The sequence below is a fragment of the Loxodonta africana genome, chromosome 22 (genome assembly GCF_030014295.1).
Source record: "Loxodonta africana isolate mLoxAfr1 chromosome 22, mLoxAfr1.hap2, whole genome shotgun sequence".
Lineage (NCBI taxonomy): Eukaryota > Metazoa > Chordata > Mammalia > Proboscidea > Elephantidae > Loxodonta > Loxodonta africana.
Genome location: NC_087363.1, coordinates 74,253,605 through 74,275,340, shown reverse-complemented (window position 1 = coordinate 74,275,340; position 21,736 = coordinate 74,253,605). Strand labels below are relative to the sequence as shown.

The 21,736-nt window shown below is 38.2% G+C and overlaps 1 protein-coding gene across 3 annotated transcripts in view; it reads right to left on the bottom strand.

Annotated features, from left to right (window-relative positions):
* Positions 1 to 21,736, bottom strand: part of UBE3C (ubiquitin protein ligase E3C) — a 210,675-nt gene that overhangs the window by 85,986 nt on the left and 102,953 nt on the right. For all 3 annotated transcript variants that reach the window (XM_064275135.1, XM_064275137.1, XM_064275138.1), the window contains 3 exons: positions 10,664 to 10,761; positions 8,827 to 8,959; positions 4,139 to 4,386 (listed from right to left, as the gene is read on the bottom strand). In XM_064275135.1, coding sequence (XP_064131205.1) covers positions 4,139 to 4,386; positions 8,827 to 8,959; positions 10,664 to 10,761 — 479 coding nt within the window. The remainder of the gene's footprint in view (positions 1 to 4,138; positions 4,387 to 8,826; positions 8,960 to 10,663; positions 10,762 to 21,736) is intronic.

The following is a 21,736-nucleotide window of genomic DNA, read 5'->3' as shown; positions in this document are numbered from 1 at the left end:
TTTTCCAGGGCTTTTCTCAGGCCACGAGCTCATTATTGGTTACCAGGTGGCCTCTCTAGACAGACCAGCGACCAACAAATTCTCAGATATAGTCAGTATATCTTAATTACTCAGGAGATCCCCTGAAGTTAGTTCTCCTAAAAATCAAGGGCAAAGGCCAAATAAGAAAAAAATAAATTAAAAAAAAAAAAATACAGAAAAAGAAAACATTTCTGAATGATAAAAGAATGTTTAAAACACCTATATGCCAACACATTTTCTGGAAAAATATAAATCACCAAAATTGGAAGAAAGAGGAAACTTGAATAAAACAATAACAAAAACCCCAGACTCTTATAGTTTCACAGGTGAAGTCCAGCAAACTTCAAGAAACAGGTAACTCCTATATCATACAAATTTTTCCAGAAACAAAAGCTGCCCATCTCATTTAAAAGAAGCTGTAAAAAGCCCCTGGAAGCATAGTGGTTTAAGTGCTCGGCTGCTAACTGAAAGGCTGGTGGTTCGAACCCACCAGCTACTCGTGGGAAAAAGATGTGGCAGTCTGCTTCCGTAGATTTACAGTCTTGGAAATCCCGTGGGGCAGTTCTGCTCTGTCCTATAGGGTTGCTATGAGTTGGAAATCATCTCAATGGCAACAGGTTTTGGTAGTCTTTTTTTTTTCTTTCTTTCTTTTTATAATTTTATTGTTGCTATACACAACACATACACCAATTCAACACGTTCTACATGTACTATTTAGTGACACTGAGCACATTCTTCAAGCTGTGCAGCCATTCTCATCCTCCTTTTCTGAGCCGTTCCTCCCCAATTAACATAAATTCACTGTCCCCTAAGGTTCCTATCTAATCTTTCAAGTTGCTGTTTTTCAATTTGATCCCATATGGATAGCTCTTAAAAGATCACGATGCTCACGGCAGACAATTTTTACTCGTTAAGCTAAACTATTGTTTGTTTTTAAGAAGGCTTCAGGGGATATTTTCGGTTTAAGGTTTAAAAATCACCTCAGGCCAATAGCTTTGGGGGTTCATCCAAACTTCAGGGCTTCAGGAAGTCTGGAGTCCATGAAAATTTGTAGTTCTGTTCTACATTTTCCCCCTTTTGATCAGAATTTGTTAGTAAATCTTATTGCAAGCCCAGGTAAAGACAGTACAGAGAAAAGAAATGTATGGGTCTATTTCATTTATGAACACAGACACAGAATTTCTAAATAAAAATTAAAATTACCTAGCTAAAATTAACTAATCGAAAGCAACACTGTTTTAAAATTAACATAGCACATTTAAACAGTATTTATTTCCAGTAATTCAGGATGATTTTAAAAATAAAAAATTATCAAATTCATTTTGTTAACAGACCAAGGGAGAAAAAAATCCAAAACTAAATCAACAGTAAAAGTTTGATAACATTAAACACCTATAATTGAGGAAACTTGAACGACTAACAAATATTTAAGGAGACGCTCCACTTTACTTGGTATAGGCAAAATGCAAATCAAAAGAACAATGATACTACTTTATGGCCATAAAGAGTAACATGGGCTTAAAAAAAAAAAAAGCTTAGTTGAGTGAAATTCAGTATGTCTTTATACTTTATCACACAGTAGTCATACTCCTCAGAAATGTGCACAATGTTCCCAATGGGACACTTAGGAAAATGTCTGAGGGCAGAGAATTCAGAGCAATATAAGTGTTCATCACTTGGGTAATGGAAAGGCAATATATGTGCACTGTTAGTATGGAATACCGCTTCCTATCAGTTAGAAGCAATAAACAAAGAAATACATGCAGCTCTTGGGTCTTAAAAGCTTGTGAGCAGCCGTCTAAGATACAATTATTGGTCTCTACTTGTCTGGAGCAAAAGAGAATGAAGGAAATCAAAGGCCTGAAGAAGAAACTAGCCCCCAGGACTAGCAGCCCACATGAACCATAGCCTCATCCAGCTGAGACCAGAAGAACTAGATGGTGCCTGGCTACCACTACTGACCAGGAAAGCAACAGAAGGTTCCAGACAGAAATGGAGAAAAATGTAGGACAAAACTCAAATTCCTTAAACAGGAGAAACTCTCTGGACCAACAGAGACTAGAGGAACCCCCATGACTTTCGCCCTAAGGTACCCTTTGAACTTGGAACTAAAGCTACTCCTGGTGACCACCTTTCACTCAAATAATAGATCAGCTTATAAAATAGATATCACCCGTGACTACTGCGCTCCCTTAAATAATCAACTATATGAGACCAATGGTCAACATTTACCCAAAAGCAAAGATGAGAAGGCAAGCAGGGTCAACGGAAACAGAATAAACAGAAAGGAAATAATGAGAATGCTGACACACTATGTACAACCAACGTCATACAACAATTCGTATAAAAACTGTTAAATGGGAACCTAGTCTGCTATGTAAACTTCCACCTAAAACTCAGTAAGATACTTTAAAAAAAAAAAAAAAAAAGTACACTCAACAATATGGCTCGATCTTAAAATCACCAATGAATGCAAAATTAAACACAGAATCACGCTGCCAACCAAAAACGTCGGCACTTCGAAGCCACCAGCAGCTCCCTGGAAACCACATGGGGCAGTTCTATAGGGTTGCTATGAGTCAGAATCGACTTGACGGAAAACGGGCTTTTTTTACGGTGCAATACCATTTACACATGAATATTTATAAATTAAATACACACTTTATCTATCTCTCTCTTTTGCTCCAAAGATATGTGTGTCAAAGACATCTAAGTGGGTGCCTCAGGAAGGGAAAAAAAATTGGAGTGGGATTGGGGATAAAAGGAAAAAAGAATAATAAAGACCTGTAATAAACAGATTTAACTCAATTCTCTGCACGGAAGGGCAGGGGTGGTGGTGCGGGGACAGAAAAAGATCATGTTTCACAAAATATATAATTTACATTGCTAGTTCCCCTTTCATCTCAACTTAAATGTTGGCATTTCCCAGGGTTTACTTCTCTGTTTTCTTCTCTTTAGACCCTATGTACTCCTTACATCCAAGCACTTGTATCTTTGTTAATAATTTATTAAAAACAGACTTTTTCAAAATTTCTAATATCCAGCTTAGACTTCTCTCCTGAATTTCAAATTTCTATCTCAGAGACACCCAATCCTTAGAAAAATTAAAATTAATTAATTACATCCCAATCACAACCTGTTTATCCTTTTTAAGGGTATCACTGACCAGACAACCACTAAAGCCGGAGAGCAATCTGGGACTCTCCCTATCCTCACCAACCATTTCTAATCTGTCATGAAATCCTTTTCAAGTCTGTCTCCTCTCTCTCCAATCTATCCTCCTCTCTTCCCAATTCCCACTGTCATAGCCTTAAAACAGAATCCCTACTTCCCATCTCGTCCCAGTCCATCAGTAGTAAAGCTATCTTTTTAGAACAAAAGTATGGTTATGTCATATCCTGCTGAAATCCCTTCATGATTCCCCACTCAGCATGGCATACAATGTTTCACTCTAGTGTCTTACTGGTCCCCACCTATTGCTCACCTACAGGCCAGGACTGCTAGTGTGAGGATGCAGACTACCAGCATCAGTGGGTGTCCTTGTCTTGTTCCTAACTTTAATGGGAAGCAGTGCTTTGAAAGTTTCGCTGCTAAATATGTTTCCAGTAAGATATACATTAAATTGTTATTCTTTTATTCACAATAAAGGGTAACTCCAGTTTGTAGATATGGTTGGGGAACGTAACATTCCGGTTAATATAGCATTATCGTATCATCCTTAAATGACCAATTTTCATGAAATTGGCATACAACAAATTTAACCTTTAAACCACACAGAATAACAATGGTATTTCACCTCATGGTACTTCAACAAGAACTGTGAGAAAATATATTTACAGTATGTACACTTATGCTAGCAAGTAACCACTGAAAACTTCTACAATAGAATCTTGTGTTTCCTGCCTTTTCTATACTATGCCAATACTGTTCCATGTATGTAATTATCACGTATAATATCTGCGATGATGAAATGCAGTCATGTAAATAAGTGCTATTCAGGGTTCGCCAATCTTACAATTTTGATTATACTCAACAAAGCTTAGACAACAGCCATACAAAACGCAGAATTTCAACATCGTTTAGTCAGAGATCCATTCTTATATAAAGATTCCTTTACCTTTCCAAGCATTCTTCCTAGGAAGTAGTAATGTCTGGCAAAAGAATCTCCAACAAGCATCTGAGCAGCTGGGTTGGGATACAGAAGCCCTTCATTAGTAGTCTTAAAAAAACCCTGGTTGGGGTTAAATCCGGATTTCAGTAGTTCATTTAAAAACTCTCTGAAAATGCCGCCACCATCAATGCCAGCTTCATCCAGGCCGTGGGCATTGAGTAAGTGCACACGGATTCGCTTTTTCAAGTCAGGCTCTGTCAAAAAGGGAAGAAGGAGAGGGGCACGGAGAAAAAAAGGGAAAATAAAGAATTAAAATAAGTTGGTATTATAGGAAGTCTAAGGGAGGGGAAATAAGAGTATTACAGACATTTTTATGCAGGACTCAAAACATCAATGTGATTAAAAAGAGACAAGGATTTTAGCTGACCAAGATTTTCTCCAGAGTCTATGATGGAAAAATGAGAGAAAACAGTTCTGTACATTACACATCAAGAATGGAGCACAGGTAAAAGAGGGTGCTTAAGACAGAATAAAATCATCCCCCGGATTCTAAAGGATATGAATGATTTAAACAATAAAAGAGACCAAACAAAATCAAACCCCTTGTCATCGAGTCAATTCCGACTGATAGCGATCCTGCAAGACAGTAGAGCTGCCCATATGGTTTCCAAAGGGCACCTGGCGGATTCGAACTGCCAACCTTTTGGATAGCAGCCGAAGCTCTGAACCACTATGCCACCAGGGTTTCCATTGCTTGCTCAGTATTTAGTAAAGGAATAACAACAGCTACCACAGATTATTTACCTGGGCTAGAATTTATGCAGAAATTTTATGTATAATATTTCAAATCCTTTTAACAATCTTGTAACATGGAGATAATTCCTGCTAAGAATTTAATTCCTGTTAAGAATTATCTCCATGTTGCAGTGAAAAAACCAGTCACATAGCTAATACTATAAAGGGTGGTACCACAATTTAAAAATATGTCTGCCACCTACAAAATCTGAACTCTTCTCTACTAAAACATATTTTTTTCCTTAGCTGTACTTATAACACCTGAAGAACTTTTTCACTGATTCCACAACATGTTTTTTGCATCTGTTCTGATTAACATGATATAAAATACATTCAATCTCAAGTTTTAGTTGAAATGATGAAAGGAATTTAAGCAGATAATTATAAACTCAAACAAAAAATATAGTTGGGTGTTTCTTACCTTTACACATATCCTTTCAAAACCAAGTTTTAACAATTAAATTTAAACATTATAATATTTCTCCAACTGATTTTCAGCAATTAGTAGCTACAAATTTTGTAAAGATTATGATTACTGAACATAAGTGGAAAATGCTTTAACTCTTCCCATTCAAACTGTGGAACCAATATTCTACAGAGAGTCGGCATACCTGGAAGCCTCAAAGGGCATTTGCAGAAGTTAGTCCTTCAATTTTTGCTAGAACTGTGATTCTGCGGTTCCCTAAAGCTAATTTCTGTAAACAATATACAATAGCAAAATAATAATTCCAGAATCAAACCAAGCCATTGAGGTAAATTGCTACTACTTGTTCCTAAGAATAAGTTAGAAATATCTACTTACACAATAAAGATTTCAGTCAAAGTACTTAAGTAAAATGCTAGATTTTACCCTATTACGAATTCTTCTTCACGAAAACAATGTAATTAATTCTGTCCACCAAAGAAAGCAAAATAAAACCAACCACTGAACAAAAGCACAGACAAGTGAGGCTGTCAGGAACTGACGGCGGCACAATTTGGAACCAGTTCTAGCATATTCTCAACAAGATTACGAATGGTATCAAAAGCTTACTTGGAAGCATAGGAACTGCGTTACATACACGATCTAATTCTTAGCACAATCCTGTGAATAAATGATTTATGGATAAATTAATGTTCAAACCATGCTCTTAAATAGGTCAAGTACTGAAATAAGGCAGTCCAGTGGCATGGACTTTAGAGCAGGAGAAAACAAAACCAGCTGCCATCTGGTCGATTCTGACTCATGGCGACCCCATGTGTGTCAGAGCAGAAATGTGCTCCACAGGGTTACGAGAAGACCTGTGTGAAATAAATTCTTTGCTCCATCAGCAACCAACTGTGTAACAGTGGATAAGTCATTAAACTTCTCTGAGCTTCGCTTGGTCAATTCACTTCGAAAATGTGGCTAATACTCACCACCAAAACCAACCAAAGCCAAACCCAAAGCCAAAGCTGTCGAGTCGATTCCGACTCAGAGCGACCCTACAGGACAGAGAATTGCCTGAGAGAGTTTCCAAGGGGCGCCTGGGGATTCGAACTGCTGGCCTCTTGGTTAGCAGCCGTAGTACTTCACCACCACGCCACCAGGGTTTCCACATGCACTACACTTCAGAGAAGTGTCCTGAAGATGATACAAGTGAAAGACCATCCGTAACGGACGGGTCTGCTTTAATGACTAGACGATACAAAGAACACAGGTGGTCTGTGGGTTACAAACAAGATCCCTTCTTGTGCCATTAAGTCGATTTTTCTAGGTAAGTCAGAACAAGTGTAGAGAGGCTATGAGTCAGAATCGACTTGATGGCAACAGGATTTAGGGCAAGGAAAGGCACGTGCAGCAGGTGAAGGTGACCGTGATGAACAATTTGTTGCAAGCAGGGGTTGGAGAGAGGAGCCCTGGTGGCGCGGTGGTTAAAGTGCTAGGCTGCTAACCTAAAGGTTCATGATTTGAACCCACCAGCTGCTTCCTGGGAGAAAGATGCGGCCGTCTGCTTCTGTAAAGATTTACTGCCTTGGAAATCCTATGCGGCAACTCTACTCTGTCCTACAAGGTCGCTATGGTGGGAATCGACCGAACAGCAGTGGGTTTGCTTTTGGTCAGGGGTTGGTTCAATCGTTTCAAAATGAGGGCAAATAACATTAAAGGCAAGTATGAGTTGTCCATAAGTTGGGCATTCTTAAGCCGGGACTGTCTGTACTCATATTAATTGATTATATGTAAGCGATCAGTTCACCAGCAGTTCAAGCCATTTTTTCTTAAAATTAACATTTTGAGATATTTAACATTACAAATTTGCCTAGCAAAATGCCATTCAAAGAAATTTAACACATGGTTTTAAAAATTCTTATTAACGAGGCCTGAATTAGAGGACATTGTAAAGATTTTAAGCATTATACTATAAATATTATGAGAAGATTTTTCCAAATCTTTAATTTCAATGAAGAATAATTATCAACATGGTCAGTTTTTAAATATAAAAATTATTTAAGCTTTAAAAATAAGCTTAGGGATTCATTAAGGAGCCCTGGTGGCACAACAGTTAAGTGCTAAGCTGCTTACCAAAAGGTTGGTGGTTTGAAACCACCCAGCAGCTCTGTGGGAGAAAGAAAGACCTCGCAATCAGCTTCCATAAAGATTACAGCCAAGAAAATCCTAGGGGACGGCTGTACTCTATAACCCAAGGAGTCATTATGAGTCAGAATCAACTCAAGGGGACCTAACAACAGCAAGAACAACAACGAAGGATTCTTTAGGTAATTTGTGGGAAAATAGCCTAAAAAAACCATCTATATGAAACAGCTGTAAAAGTTAATTTGAATTACAAAAATAAGTAAATTTAAAAAAGTTAAACTGTTGATAAATAAGCACATTTCTTATTTTGGCTGAAGAGCTCACAGGAAGCCAAGCCAAGCAAGTACAGAACGAGCGAACACCCTGTGCTCCAGCCTCACTGGCTACACTCTGAGCGAACGCCTGTGCCCTGTGCTCCAGCCTCACTGGTTACACTCCTCCCCTCTGTAAGATACGACTCAAGTCCTCACTCTTCACGAAGCTCTCCAACATCCATGAAATCTCACTTCTCTACACACATGGTGCTTGATACCATGCCAATCATTTGTGAATTGATCATCTGCTTTGTCATATCTATTGTGGTTTTTTCCAGGATTCAATCACATCTGGCAACCTACCCCCACTCAAAGATCCTACCCAGATCATCTCTAAGCTTTCATTTTTACTCTATTTCCAATGATTCAATGGAGACTTAATGCAATATGGTAGGCACGGTATTAATTACATAACTTTTAACATGGAATGCCAAATATTAACATAAGATGAAACATGCGTCACTGACTAAGAGGCGCCCAAATTAACGCTACAATACGATTCTCTTTATGTACAGGACCGTCAGTGAAGCACATCTATATTCTTTTATAGAGAAATTTGGATTACAACAGCATCTACTTTAGTACTTTAATTTGGCTCAAATTTATATTTATAATAACAACACAGAATATACATTACTGCCTATAAAAATTTTTAGCATTATAGGTTATCAACTAAATTTAGAGACAGATATTAAAAAATAAAGCTTTTTGTCTTAGTATTTAAAGAGGATTCTCTTGCAATAATTGTCCATTATCAGAATATTATCTGATAATCCCATAAAACCTGGGAGCCAGTAGAACTTAGATAGTGGTGACGACTGCATAACATAGTGAAAGTAATTAATGTCGCAACTTAAAAACATGGCTAAAAAGGCAATTTTTTGTTATATACAATTACTATAATCAAGCTTTAAAAACAAACATTACAGAACAGAATGATGGGTACAAATTTTTTAATGATCATTTTTTTCCTAAAATAATTCCCCAGCCTCCCAGCCATATAGATACACGTAACAGAGAAGTATATATACCATTTTCTGGGGAAAGTTTGTCATAAGCATCTTCATAAATATAATTTCTCCTTATTGTGACATTAATTCCATCCAGAAATGGACCATCTCCTTGTACTTCTTGTTTATCAGCATAAATCAGCCTTTGAAAGATCTAACAAGTAGAGGAAGTTGTAATGTTATTAGAAATACTAGCCTATTTATTATAAAAATTGGTATAAATAGCTATGTAAATCTTATCTTTTATATATCCACAAATTCCAAAACGAATTTTAATAGCCAAAGTATCAAATACTGTATGTCTTACCAATAAATGTGTAATATTTACATATGTATAACATTGCTCCTTTTCCTCATTATACAAAATCTCAGAAGTTTATATGCTATACTATATTCTCTTATATAAACCCTTTAGAGAAACTTAGGTAGCCAAAGGCAGGAAGGAAGAAGAGCTTTGTAAAGTCCTATAACAATATTAGTGGGAATGCCTCCATAATGCTGAAATGTAAATAACTAATGCTAAAATCCAGTAGAGGGAGCTCAGGAATTAGGTGAGAGAGACAAAGAGGGGGAGAGGGAGAGAGAGTGACAGGAGAAAGACAGGAGAGAGAGAGACAGGAGAGAGAGAGGGAGAGGGAGGGAGAGACAGAGAGAGGAGAGAGAGAGAGGGAGAGGGAGAGAGGGAGAGGGAGGGAGGGAGGGGAGAGAGAGAGAGGGAGAGGGAGGGAGAGGGAGGGAGGGAGGGAGGGGAGAGAGGGAGAGGGAGGGAGAGGGAGGGAGGGAGGGAGGGGAGAGAGGGAGAGGGAGAGAGGGGGAGGGAGGGAGACAGGGAGAGGGAGAGGGAGAGGGAGGGAGAGAGGGAGGGAGAGAGGGAGGGAGAGAGGGGGAGAGGGAGACAGGGAGACGGAGACAGGGAGAGGGAGGGAGAGAGGGAGAGGGAGGGAGAGAGGGAGAGGGAGGGAGAGAGGGAGAGGGAGGGGAGAGGGAGAGGGAGAGGGAGAGGGAGGGAGAGAGGGAGAGGGAGAGGGAGAGAGAGGGAGGGAATGTGCATGAGGAAACACCAACAGCTTCAAAAGCAACCCATTCTTTTGTTGGCCCTGAAAACACAGCAGGAGCGCCTATAAAACCCCTTGGGAATCAATCCATTACCCAAGAATAGTGCCTAGTAACGTTCACAGATCTGCTAAATAAACTTGGAAAATAAAAACATTTCTCCAATAAATAATATACAGGGTGAGGGAGTATGTAGGAACTCTGTAAACCTAAAACCGCTCTAAAAACATAAAGCCTATTAAAAAAAGAAGTATGGGGAAGGGGCCGGGAGGGAAAGTTTCCCATGAAAGGAAAAAGAGAAACATGTATTCTTCCTTGACTACTAAAATATTTTACAAAAAAGAAAATTATATTTGGAAACAGATAAAAGGTTTTACATTAGTCAAAAATCACCACACAAGAAATTAAGACACTTGTCCATGCTTTTTTTTTAAATAAAGTAGTATTTGTGATAATTACTTTAACACGAATATACAGCAGAATGCCTTTTTAAAAATTTGCATTTTCCAAAATAAAAAATTTACTTGAAAAAAAGGTTCTGATACCCCATTATCAAAAAAGATAGAGTGCAATAGGCCTTTTAACAAATTGTAAGTTTCTACGAAGACGTATCTGGCTGGGGTAATCTTTTTAACTTATTATTAGCTATTACAACCTAATGAGAAAAATGCAAGTTATATAATTAGCCAGACAAGCAGGCAATGTTAAGAGATTTTTTTTGTTGATGTGCTCGTTTCTAACACTGAAATTACACAAAACCATAAAACACGGTGAGTTTATCTATAAAAGAGGCAAAACCGCATACCTTTACCCGTTCCTCAAACGGAACTACAAACGGCAATTCTGTGAGAATGGCGAGCTGTCTCTCCTCAGACACAGAGAGTGGTGGCGACTCCAGACCCACTACAACAAATTTTAAAACCTTAATTAGCTCATCTCTATTTTCCTTTCCATTTCTCCTTCCACTTACTGAGGTCAAAACAAGCCCAAACCAAACCTGTTGCCATCAAGCTGATTCTGACTCACAGCAACCCTACAGGACAGACAGAGCAGAACTGCCCCACAGGGTTTCCTTTTTGGTTAGCGGCTAAGCTCTTAACCACTGGGCCACCAGGGCTCCCTTATTAAGGCCAGGATTTATAAAATCATTCTTAGGACTTTGAAAATAATCTCCTAACTCATCTATCTACCACTAGTTCCATGAATACATCCTTCCTGCCCCACACGCTACCTCTGGCCTAATGTAAAACCTTTCAGGTAACTACAATCATGTGAGTTGGTCATTCAAGGGCACTGCTTGATCATGTTAAAAATCTCCCATGGCTCTCCAAATACATAAAAACAAGGCTCAGATACTTTGATCTGATATTAAAGATTCCATAACGAGGTACCAACCTACCTTTTTAGCCTTCTATTAAATCCTCTGAGAGACAGGGTAACCTGTCCTAGTAACACAGCAGGGTACTGACGGGGGTGAGGCCTGGGTTTTAGACAGATCTCAGTGTATGGTTTCCCACTGTCACACTTACCTTTGTATTCTTTTCTTCCTGATATTATCAAAAGAGTCCCTCTCAGAGAGTGTTCTGTGTATGTCAGTATTTAATTAATAAACACATGTCCTGTTCTTCCCCAAATATAAAGACAACCAACAATAAGATAGCTGTGCTCAGTATATTAAATCATTACTAAAAACCAAAGCAAGCAAACAAACAAAAAAACTCAACCCTATTGCCATCGAGTTGATTAGCAACCCTATGACAGAGTAGAGCTGCCCCACAGGGTATCCAAGGAGCAAGTGGTGGATTCCAACTGCCGACCTTTTGGTCAGCTCTTTAACCACTGGGCTATCAGTGCTCTTCAAATTCATTTCAAGGAAAAGGAAAACCCTTGAAGATTTTTACCACTTGATTAAATAACTCTGCATAAGGCTTCTTTTTGTATTCCATACAAGTGAAAACTAAAACATATGCAGTACATTTGTCTGAGTGATTTTGGAATCTACTTCGTATTTATTCAATAAATACATACTGAGTGCCTGCTCTGTGCCAGGCACTGTACTCATGTAATCTTACCACTTTTAACATCATTAACAACAACTGAAAGTAAGGAAATGAGCACTCAAATTTATAATTCACTACTATACATACAATTTAGGCCAGGCCTTTTAAATGCATGAAAACTTTTTAGCTATCTCTGTAGCAAAGAACACATTTTTATCTCACTGTAATTACCCTGCCAAAAGCCCACTGGTATTGGAATTCTTCAAATATAAGCTCTGCTTATAACTATGTAATATATTCATTTTGGTGGTTGAAATTTTATGTGATAAATGTTCAACTAGCAGGAAACTTAGTATACTAATTTTTAAGTATCAGTCATTGAAAATGTCAATCAGGGATTATTTTTATGTGTTTGAAGATGCAACAGAGTTTAATAAGAATTATGTACAATTTTGAAAATTTAGTAGCTAGTCAACCCACCACTTGGAAACACGGGTTGAGCAGACATTTCCCTTCTTGAATTACAAACATGAGACATAAAAATAGACCTAGGAAATCACACAAAAAAAGAGGAACTAATATCATGGGGTAAGCAGAGCAAAAGAACAACAACAAAAGAAGATACAGGTAGAGGGGTGGGGCCGGGACGGCAGAGTAGTCAGAAGTTTACTGTGGTCCCTCTTACTACAAAGACCTGGAAACACAAGTGAATTGATTATATACGACAATCCAGGAGCCCTGAACATCAAAGGCAAACCTGAGGAATCGGTATGAACGGCAGGGGGAAGGAGAGATGGTTCAGAAGCAGGAAGGAGAGATGGTTCAGAAGCAGCAAGGAGTTGCCAGACCTGACCTGGTGGGAACCAGCACCCTACAGGCCGGGATCGACCAGTGCCAGCGTCTGAGGCAAGCAGTGGTGTCTGGGACACGTTTTCCACATCAAGACAGACCAAGCGGTGGAGTGTCTACTCATGCTTCCAGGATCGGTAAAGAGTGGCACTCAATCAGTAAAAGATAAATACATGAGCCTAACCTATGGCACAGATGAAAAAAAACACCTCTTTGGGAAAAACCTCTCTTCCACTGACCTGCTTCCTTCCTGCTCTGCACTGGGTAGAAGTTGGCTTCAGAGATTGCTGCATCCCCTGGGCCAGAAGTAGGATCCACCACGTGCCCTGAGCCATTTTCCCAGCACTGGAGAGGGAACAAATTAACAAACAGGGAAAAAATAATCCGCCGGCTCCCCTAAACCAGGAACTCAGGGCAGTAACAACTCCTTTGCCTAGGCACAGGCATGACGGGTCCATGAACTTTGAATACCTTTCACCCCTGCATAGACCTGTGTGGGCCCATTTCAACAGTGTAGGCACTCATTAATGCAGTACAGTGGGGTATATACCTGAAGTCTAACTTCAACTGTTTCAGCTGTATGGTGGAGAGGCAAGTTCATGACATTTGACACTGCTCTGCCTATAAGCAGGGTCCTCACCTACCCACATCAGGGACCTAAGGACTGGTGGCTCCACCCACGCCACCAGGTTACCTGTGACAGGGGTCCAAGAATAAGTGATGCCTCCCAGTCCTTACAGCCAACAGCACTGGCTGCCAAGAGTCCAGCAGCAAAACCCTCCCACCTACGCGCTCTAAGGAACAGGGATGCGATTTTCTCACAGACACTCAGGGGCAGCTGTCAGCCCCTCTAGCCTGTTCATTGCATGACCCCCCTACTGCAGCCAGATACCTCTGCCTACACCAATCACCCATGCCCGTCTAGGACTATAGGTGAGAGCCTGCACCACATACTTGGTGACCAACTACCTGGATACCTGAGCTGAACCCATACAAGAAAAGTAAATGGACTCCTGGGCTCACATACCTAGTAATACCTCTAACCACCTGGTGAAGGGATGTTAGAGCTTCAAAGGTGCCAAAAGTCAAACTAGCTCACATAAGCAGCCTATCCAGGCATATTAAAACCAAATAAAACAAGAAGCTAGGACACAGTAAGCAAACATAAAGCAAATAAATACAGTAATTTATTGATGCCTCAGAGAGAACAGTCAATATCAAAACACATAAAGAGGCAGACAAGGATGCCTTCAGCAAGCTCCCAAAACAAAGAATCAAGAAATCTTCCAGAGGAAGATAAAGTCCTGGAATTACTGGAGATAGAATACAAAAGGTTAATATACAGAGCTCTTCAAGGTATCATGAAGGAAATAATGCAAAATGCAGAACAAGCCAAGGAGCACACAGAAAAAGCAATCAATAGAGGACCTTAAGAAGATTAGAGAAGATCGTAATGACAAATTTTATAGGCTGCAAGAATCCACAGAGAGCAAGCAGAAATCCATAAGACTAAGAACAAAATTTCAGAATTAGACAACTCAGTAGAAAGTCATAGGAGCAGAACTGAGGATGGAAGTCAGAATTAGTGAGATTGAAGATAAAGCACCTGGCACCAACATGTATGAGGAAAAATCACATAAAAGAACTAAAAAAAAAAAAAAAAATGAAGAAACCCTAAGAATCACGTGGGACTCTATCAAGGAGAATAACCTATGAGTGACTGGAGTACCAGAACGGGGGGATAACATAGAGAGAATTGTTGAAGATTTGTTGGCAGAAAACTTCCCTGACATTGTAAAAGATGAGAAGATATGCATCCAAGATGCTTATCGAACCCCACACGAGGTAGATCCCAAAAGAAAGTCACCAAGACATGTTAAAATCAAACTTGCCAAAACCAAAGACAGAGAATTTTAAGAGTGGCTAGGAATTAACGAAAAGACACCAGCAAAGGAGGGTCAATAAGACTAACATCAGGCTACACAGCAGAAACCATGCAGCCAAGAAGGCAATGGGATGACATAAATAAAGCCATGAATGAAAAAAATCCCCAGCCAAAAATTATATATCCAGCAAAACTGTCTCTCATATATGATGGCAAAATTAGGGCATTTCCAGATAAAGAGAAGTTTAGGGAATTTGCAAACCAAACCAAAAATTACAAGAAATGCTAAAGGGAGTCCTCTGGTTACAAAATCTATAACATCAGATAACAACCCAAGACTAAAACACAGGACACAGTAACCAGATATTAACCTGGATAGGGAAATCACAATAGTAAACCCATGCTCAAACAGTGAAAATATGTAAACACAGATGTCAATACATAAAAGGTGACAACATTAAAACAAAAAAGAGGACCAAAAAAATGCAGTCATACATCTTTCATATGGAGAGGACATAAAGGTGATAAAAAGAAATAAAAGCTTGGTTAAAACTTAGAAAAATAGGGGCAAATATTAAGGTAACCACACAGGAAACTAACAATCCTACATATCAAAATTAAAAAGAAGAAAAACATAAAGACTCAGCAAATACAAAATCAACAACAATGAAAAAGAGAAAAAGAAAATACTTAAAACAACTTAGCACAGAAATAAAGTAGAACAAAGAAACTGTCAACAACATACAAACGACATAAAAATGACAGCACTGAACTCATATCTTTTAATAATTACACTGAATGTAAATGGACTAAATGCACCAATAGAGACGAGAGTGGCAGAATGGATAAGGAAACACAATCTGTTTATACGCTACCTACAAGAGACACAAACAATCTAAAACTCAAAAGATGGAAAAAAATATATCAAGCAAAGAACATTCAAAAAAGAGGAGTGGCAAAATTAATTTCTGATGAAACAGACTTTAAAGTTAAATCTACCACAAAGGATAAGGAAGGACAACTGGAAGACAACCATAATAAATATTTTATATGCCAAACAACAGGGCTCCAAAATACATAAAAGAAACTCTAACAGCATTGAAAAGAGAGATAGACAGCTCCACAATAACGGCAGGACACATCAACACACCACTTTTGGTGAAGGACAGAATATTCAGAAAGAAGCTCAATAAAGACATGGAAGATTTAAATGCCACAGTCAACCAACTGGACCCCACAGGCATATACAGAACACTCCACCCAAAAGCAGCCAACTATACTTTCTTTTCCCACCCACATAAAACATTCTCCAAAATAGACCATGTATTAGGTCATAAAGGAAGCCTTAACAGAATCCTAAACATCCAAATACTACAAAGCATCTTCTCTAACCATAAAGCCACAGAAGTAGAAATCAGTAAAAGAAAAGGCAGGGAAAAGAAATAAAAAACATGGAAACTGAACAACACTTGCTCAAAACTACTTAGTACAGAAGAAATTAAGGACAGAATAAAGAAATTCACAGAATCAAATGAGAATGAAAACACATCTTACCAGAAACTTTGGGACACAGCAAAAGCAGTGCTCAGAGGTCAATTTATAGCAATAAATGCACACATACAAAAAAAAAGAAAGGGACAAAATCAAAGCATTAACCCTACAACTCCAACATATAGAAAGAAAGCAGCAAAAGAAGCCCTCGGGCACCAGAAGAAAGCAAATAATAAAAACTACAACAGAATTAAAAGAAATAGAGAACGGAAGAACAATTCAAGAGTTAACAAGACCAAAAGCTGGTTCTCTGAAAAGATTAACAAAATTGATAAACCATTGGCCAAACTGACAAAAGAAAAACAGGAGAGGAAGCAAATAACCTGAATAGGAAATGAGATAGGTCATATCACAACAGGCCCAACTGAAATTAAAAAGAATCGTAACAGAATACTATGAAAAACTGTACTCTAACACATTTGAAAACCTACAGGAAATGGACAACTTTCTAGGAACACACTACCTACCTAAACTAACACAGAGGTAGAACAACTAAACAAACCTGTCACAAAAGAAGATATTGAACAGATAAAAACCTCCCAACAAAATAAAAGCCCTGGCCCTGACGGCTTCACCGGAGAATTCTACCAAACTTTCAGAGAAGAGTTACCACTACTACTAAAGGTATTTCGGAGCATAGAAAAGGACAGAATACTCCCAAACTCATTCTATGAAGCCAGCATAACCCTGATACCAAAACCAGGTAAAGCCACCACAAAAACAGAAAATTACAGACCAATATCCCTCATAAACACAGACACAAAAATCCTCCACAACCTTCTAGCCAAAAGAATTCAACAACATATCACCATAACCCAGTGTGATTCATACCAGGTATGCAGGGAAGGTTCAACATTATAAAAACAATTCATGTAATCCATCATATAAATACAACAATAGACAAGAACCACATGATTTTATCAATTGATGCAGAAAAGGCATTTGACAAAGTCCAACACTCATTCATGATAAAAACTCTTAGCAAAATAGGAAAAGAAGGGAAATTCCTCAACATAATAAACAGCATTTATACAAAGCCAAAAGCCAATGCCATCCTAAATGGAGTCTGAAAGCACTCCCCTTGAGAATGGGAACCAGACAAGGATGCCCTCTATCGCCACTCTTATTCAACATTGTGTTGGAGGTACTAGCCAGAGCAATTAAGCTAGAAAAAGAAATAAAGGGCATTCATATTGTCAAGGAAGAAGTGAAAGTATCTCTATTTGCAGATGATATGATCTTATACACAGAAAACCCTAAGGAATCCACAAGAAAACTACTGGAACTAATAGAAGATTTCAGCAAACTATCAGGATACAAGATAAACATACAAAAATCAGCTGGATTCCTCTAAATCAACAAAGAGAACATCGAAGAGGATATCACCAAATCAGTATCATATACAGTAGCCCCCAAGAATGAATCTAACCAGAGATGTAAAAGACCTATACAAAGAAAACTATAAGACACTACTGCAAGAAACCAAGAGATTCGTGTATGTGGAAAAACATAGCTTGCTCATAGATAGGAAGACTCAACATTGTGAAAATGTCTATTCTACCCAAAGCAATCTATAGATACAATGCAATCCTGATCCAAATTCCAATGGAATTTCTTAATGAGATGGAGAAAGAAATCACCAACCTCATATGGAAAGGGAAGAGTTCCCAGATAAGTAAAGCATTTCTTAAGAACAACAAAAAAGTGGGAGGCCTTACACCACCTGATTTAAGAACATAATATATGGACACAGTAGTCAAAACAGCTTGGTAATGATACAATAACAGATACATAGACCAATGCAACAGAATTGAGAATACAGACATAAATCCATCCACATATGAGCAGCTGATATTTGACAAAGGCCCAAAGTCAGTTACATGGGGAAAAGACAGTCTCTTTAACAAACGCTGGCCTAAAGTAACTGGATATCCACCTGCAAAAAAAATGAAACAAGACCCATACCTCACGCTACGCACAAAAACTAACTCAAAATGGATCGAAGACCTCAATATCAAATCTAAAATGATAAAGATCATGAAAGAAAACATAGGCACAATGCTAGGAGCCCTAATACATGGCATAGTATACAAAACATTACTAACAATGCACAAACACCAGAAGAGAAACTAGGTAACTGGGAGCTCCTAAAAACCAAACACCTATGCTTATCCGAAGACTTTACCAAAAGAGTAAAAAGATTACTTATAGGCTGGGAAAATGTTTTTAGCTATGACATTTGCGATCAGCGCCTGATCTCTAAAATCTACATGATACTGCAAAAACTCAACAAAAAGACAAGTAACACAATTAAAAAATGGGCAAAAGATATGAACAGGCACTTTACTAAAGAAGACATTCAGGCAGCTAACAGATACATGAGAAAATGCTCACCATCATTAGCCATTAGAGAAATGCAAATCAATAAACTACAATGAGGTTCCATCTTAGTCCAATAAGGTTGGCATTAATCCAAAAAACACAAAATAATAAATGTTGGAGAGATTGTGGAGAGATTGGAACACTTATACACTGCTGGTGGGAATGTCAAATGGTACAACCACTTTGGAAATCGATTTGGCGTTTCCTTAAAAAGCTAGAAATAGAACTACCATACGATCCAGCAATCCCACTCCTTGGAATATATCCTAGAGAAATAAGGGCCTTTACATGAACTGATATATGCATACCCATGTTTACTGCAGCACTGTTCAGCAAAAAGATGAAAGCAACCAAGGTGCCCATCAATGGATGAATGGATAAATAATGGTATAATCACACAATGGGATACTATGCATCAATAAAGAACAATGATGAATCTGTGAAACATTTCATAACATGGAGGAATCTGGATGGCATTATGCTGAGTGAAAGCAGTCAGCTGCAAAAGGACAAATACGGTATGAGAGCACTATTGTAAGAACTTGAGAAATAGTTTAAACACAGAAGAAAGTATCCTTTGATGGTTAAAAGGGTGAGGGGGAGGGGTATTCACTAATTAGTAGAGAAGAACTATTTTAGGCGAAGGGAAAGACAACACACAATACAGGAGAGGTTAGCACAACTGGACTCAACTAAAAGCAAAGAAGCTTCCTGAATAAACCGAAAGCTTCAAAGGCCAGAGTAGCAGGGGTGGATGTCTGAGGACCATGGTTTCAGGGGACATTTAGGTCAACTGGCATAAACACAAACCAGAGACTATACCAGCCTGAGACCAGAAGAACTAGATGGTGCCCAGCTACAACTGCTGACCGCCCTGACAGGGAACACAACAGAGAACCCCCAAGGGAGCAGGAGAGCAGTGGGATGCAGACCTCGAATTCTCGTAAAAAGACCAGACTTAATGGTCTGACTGAGACTAGGAGGACCCTGGAGGTCATGGTTCCCAGAGCTTCTATTAGCCCGAGACAGGAACTATTCCCAAATCAACTGTTCAGACAGGAGTAGACTGGACTGTAAGATAGAAAATAATACCAGTGAGGAGTGAGCTTCTTGGCTTAAGTAGACACATGAGAGTATGTGGGCAGCTCCTGTCTGGAGGGGAGGTGAGAAGGCAGAGGGGGACAGAGGCTGGCTTAATGGACACGGGAAATACAGGGTGGAGAGGAGGAGTGTGCTGTCTCATTAGGGAGAAGAGCAACTAGGAATACATAGCAAGGTGTACATAAATTTTTGTATGACAGACTGACTTGATTTGTTACTTAAAGCACAATTAAAAAAATAAAAAAAGAAATACCACATTCCTTACGCTTACTTTATATAATGCTTAGTATAATGTAATTTGATTCTTAAAAACAGGAACAATTATAGCATCTTAAATCCCCTAAAGTATTTTAATCCTAAGTCATTATTTAATGTAAGATTATTATGCCAAGGAAATACATGTAATTAGACTCAATTTGGCTTATAAAAATGACGGTTAAATACCTTTTAAATTAAAAGCACATGTACAGGAAAGAAATAAAAATTATCTGTTCAACAAATCTGGTTATCTAGCTAATTTTACTCATATTTCTCCATCAAGTGTTACCATCTTTAAAGGAAAATATAGGACAATCATCAATAGACAGGGTATTTAGAAATTCAGGTTCTTCCATTTGAATAAACGGAAAAAAAAAAAATACAGCCTAATGAATTTTGCAATGTGACAGCATAATAATCATGCATGTTCTGCCACAAGTCAAGTGTGATTAAACAAATCATATATCATTGGCTATTTCTTTTCACACCATCTTGTTGATTATATATTTTAAATTAATGCAATGGCAGTAAGAAGAGTTAGGATGACATCCCAAAGGTTTAAATTTTGTCCTAAAAAACAGTCAGCCTGCTCCACTATGTTACTGTCCTACACAACAATAAACTCTGATCTGGAAGAAAGACCACTAATGAGAAAGAAAATTTATTTCGGTCTTTCAGTAGTAGGTCTTCAGGCAGAAAATGCCTGCCTAGAAGCTACACAATCCATTCTATAAGTTTTTCACGTTTTGACTTTATAAAATAACATGCAATCATGTGACCACTAATGAAAATAAAGTTCTACTGAAAGGTAATCTACACATACATGCTATACTTAAAAAAAAAAAAAAAAAAGTCACCCAAAATACGAGAATGAGGAACTGGTTAAAAACAAAATCACTGTTATAATAATAATTAAGGCTCAAATGTCTTGAAATGACAGGCTATGATAAAGTCCTAGACAATGGCACAATGGCTAAAACTGCACAAAACCCAAAATCATAGGTATTTTGTAAAATCAGCAATAAAAGTAGGACTAGTTTTATAAATTTATTTAAGTATTCTTGAAACACCTGATGATGCTTTCGATAACACTAAGGGAAGAAAAAAACAAAAAACTGACTGAAATAACTGTTCTATTTATTCATGAATTCACAGGGCTCTAACGTAGGCTGCTAAAATTGCTGAGCTACACGAGCCATCTCTTCCCCTTAAACCTCACCCAATCAACTGAGCTAATTTAGCCCTTTGTAAACCGCTGGGCCATCACTGGAAAAACAATATCCCTATAGGAAAAATATACAAGACAGTAGTTTATATGCAACGAATGTACGGAGAGAAATCTGTGACAGCACATGGTAATATTTTAAATCTCAAAATTTGTTCACTGAAGCAAAAATAGAAGATGTTTGGTGACAAAAAATAAACAGTGACGGCTACTCTACTAAATGAATCAATATGTCCAACATCTAGATTTAAACACGAAAGAATATGCTCTTTCTCAGAAATTTTATTCTCCATTTTTGTGTGAAAACAATTTGAAACAAATATTTAACATTCTGGAAAACAAAAGATGTATCTCTTAACAATTCTAACAAGGACGTACAAACCTCAAGTAGAAACTGCTTATAAAATCAACACTAATTGAAGTATGAGATAAGCCATCCATAAAACATTAAGCAAATTGACATAAGATTCTAAGTCCTGGTGTTTACTAAAAACTGATAGCAAACACCAACCTCAGAAAGCTCATCTACTGTGATGGAAGCTTAGGAACATTTTCAGAACACACAAAGATTACTTCTACACACTATATCCCAGTGAAATTAAATACTGAACTCTAGTAGCCCCATCT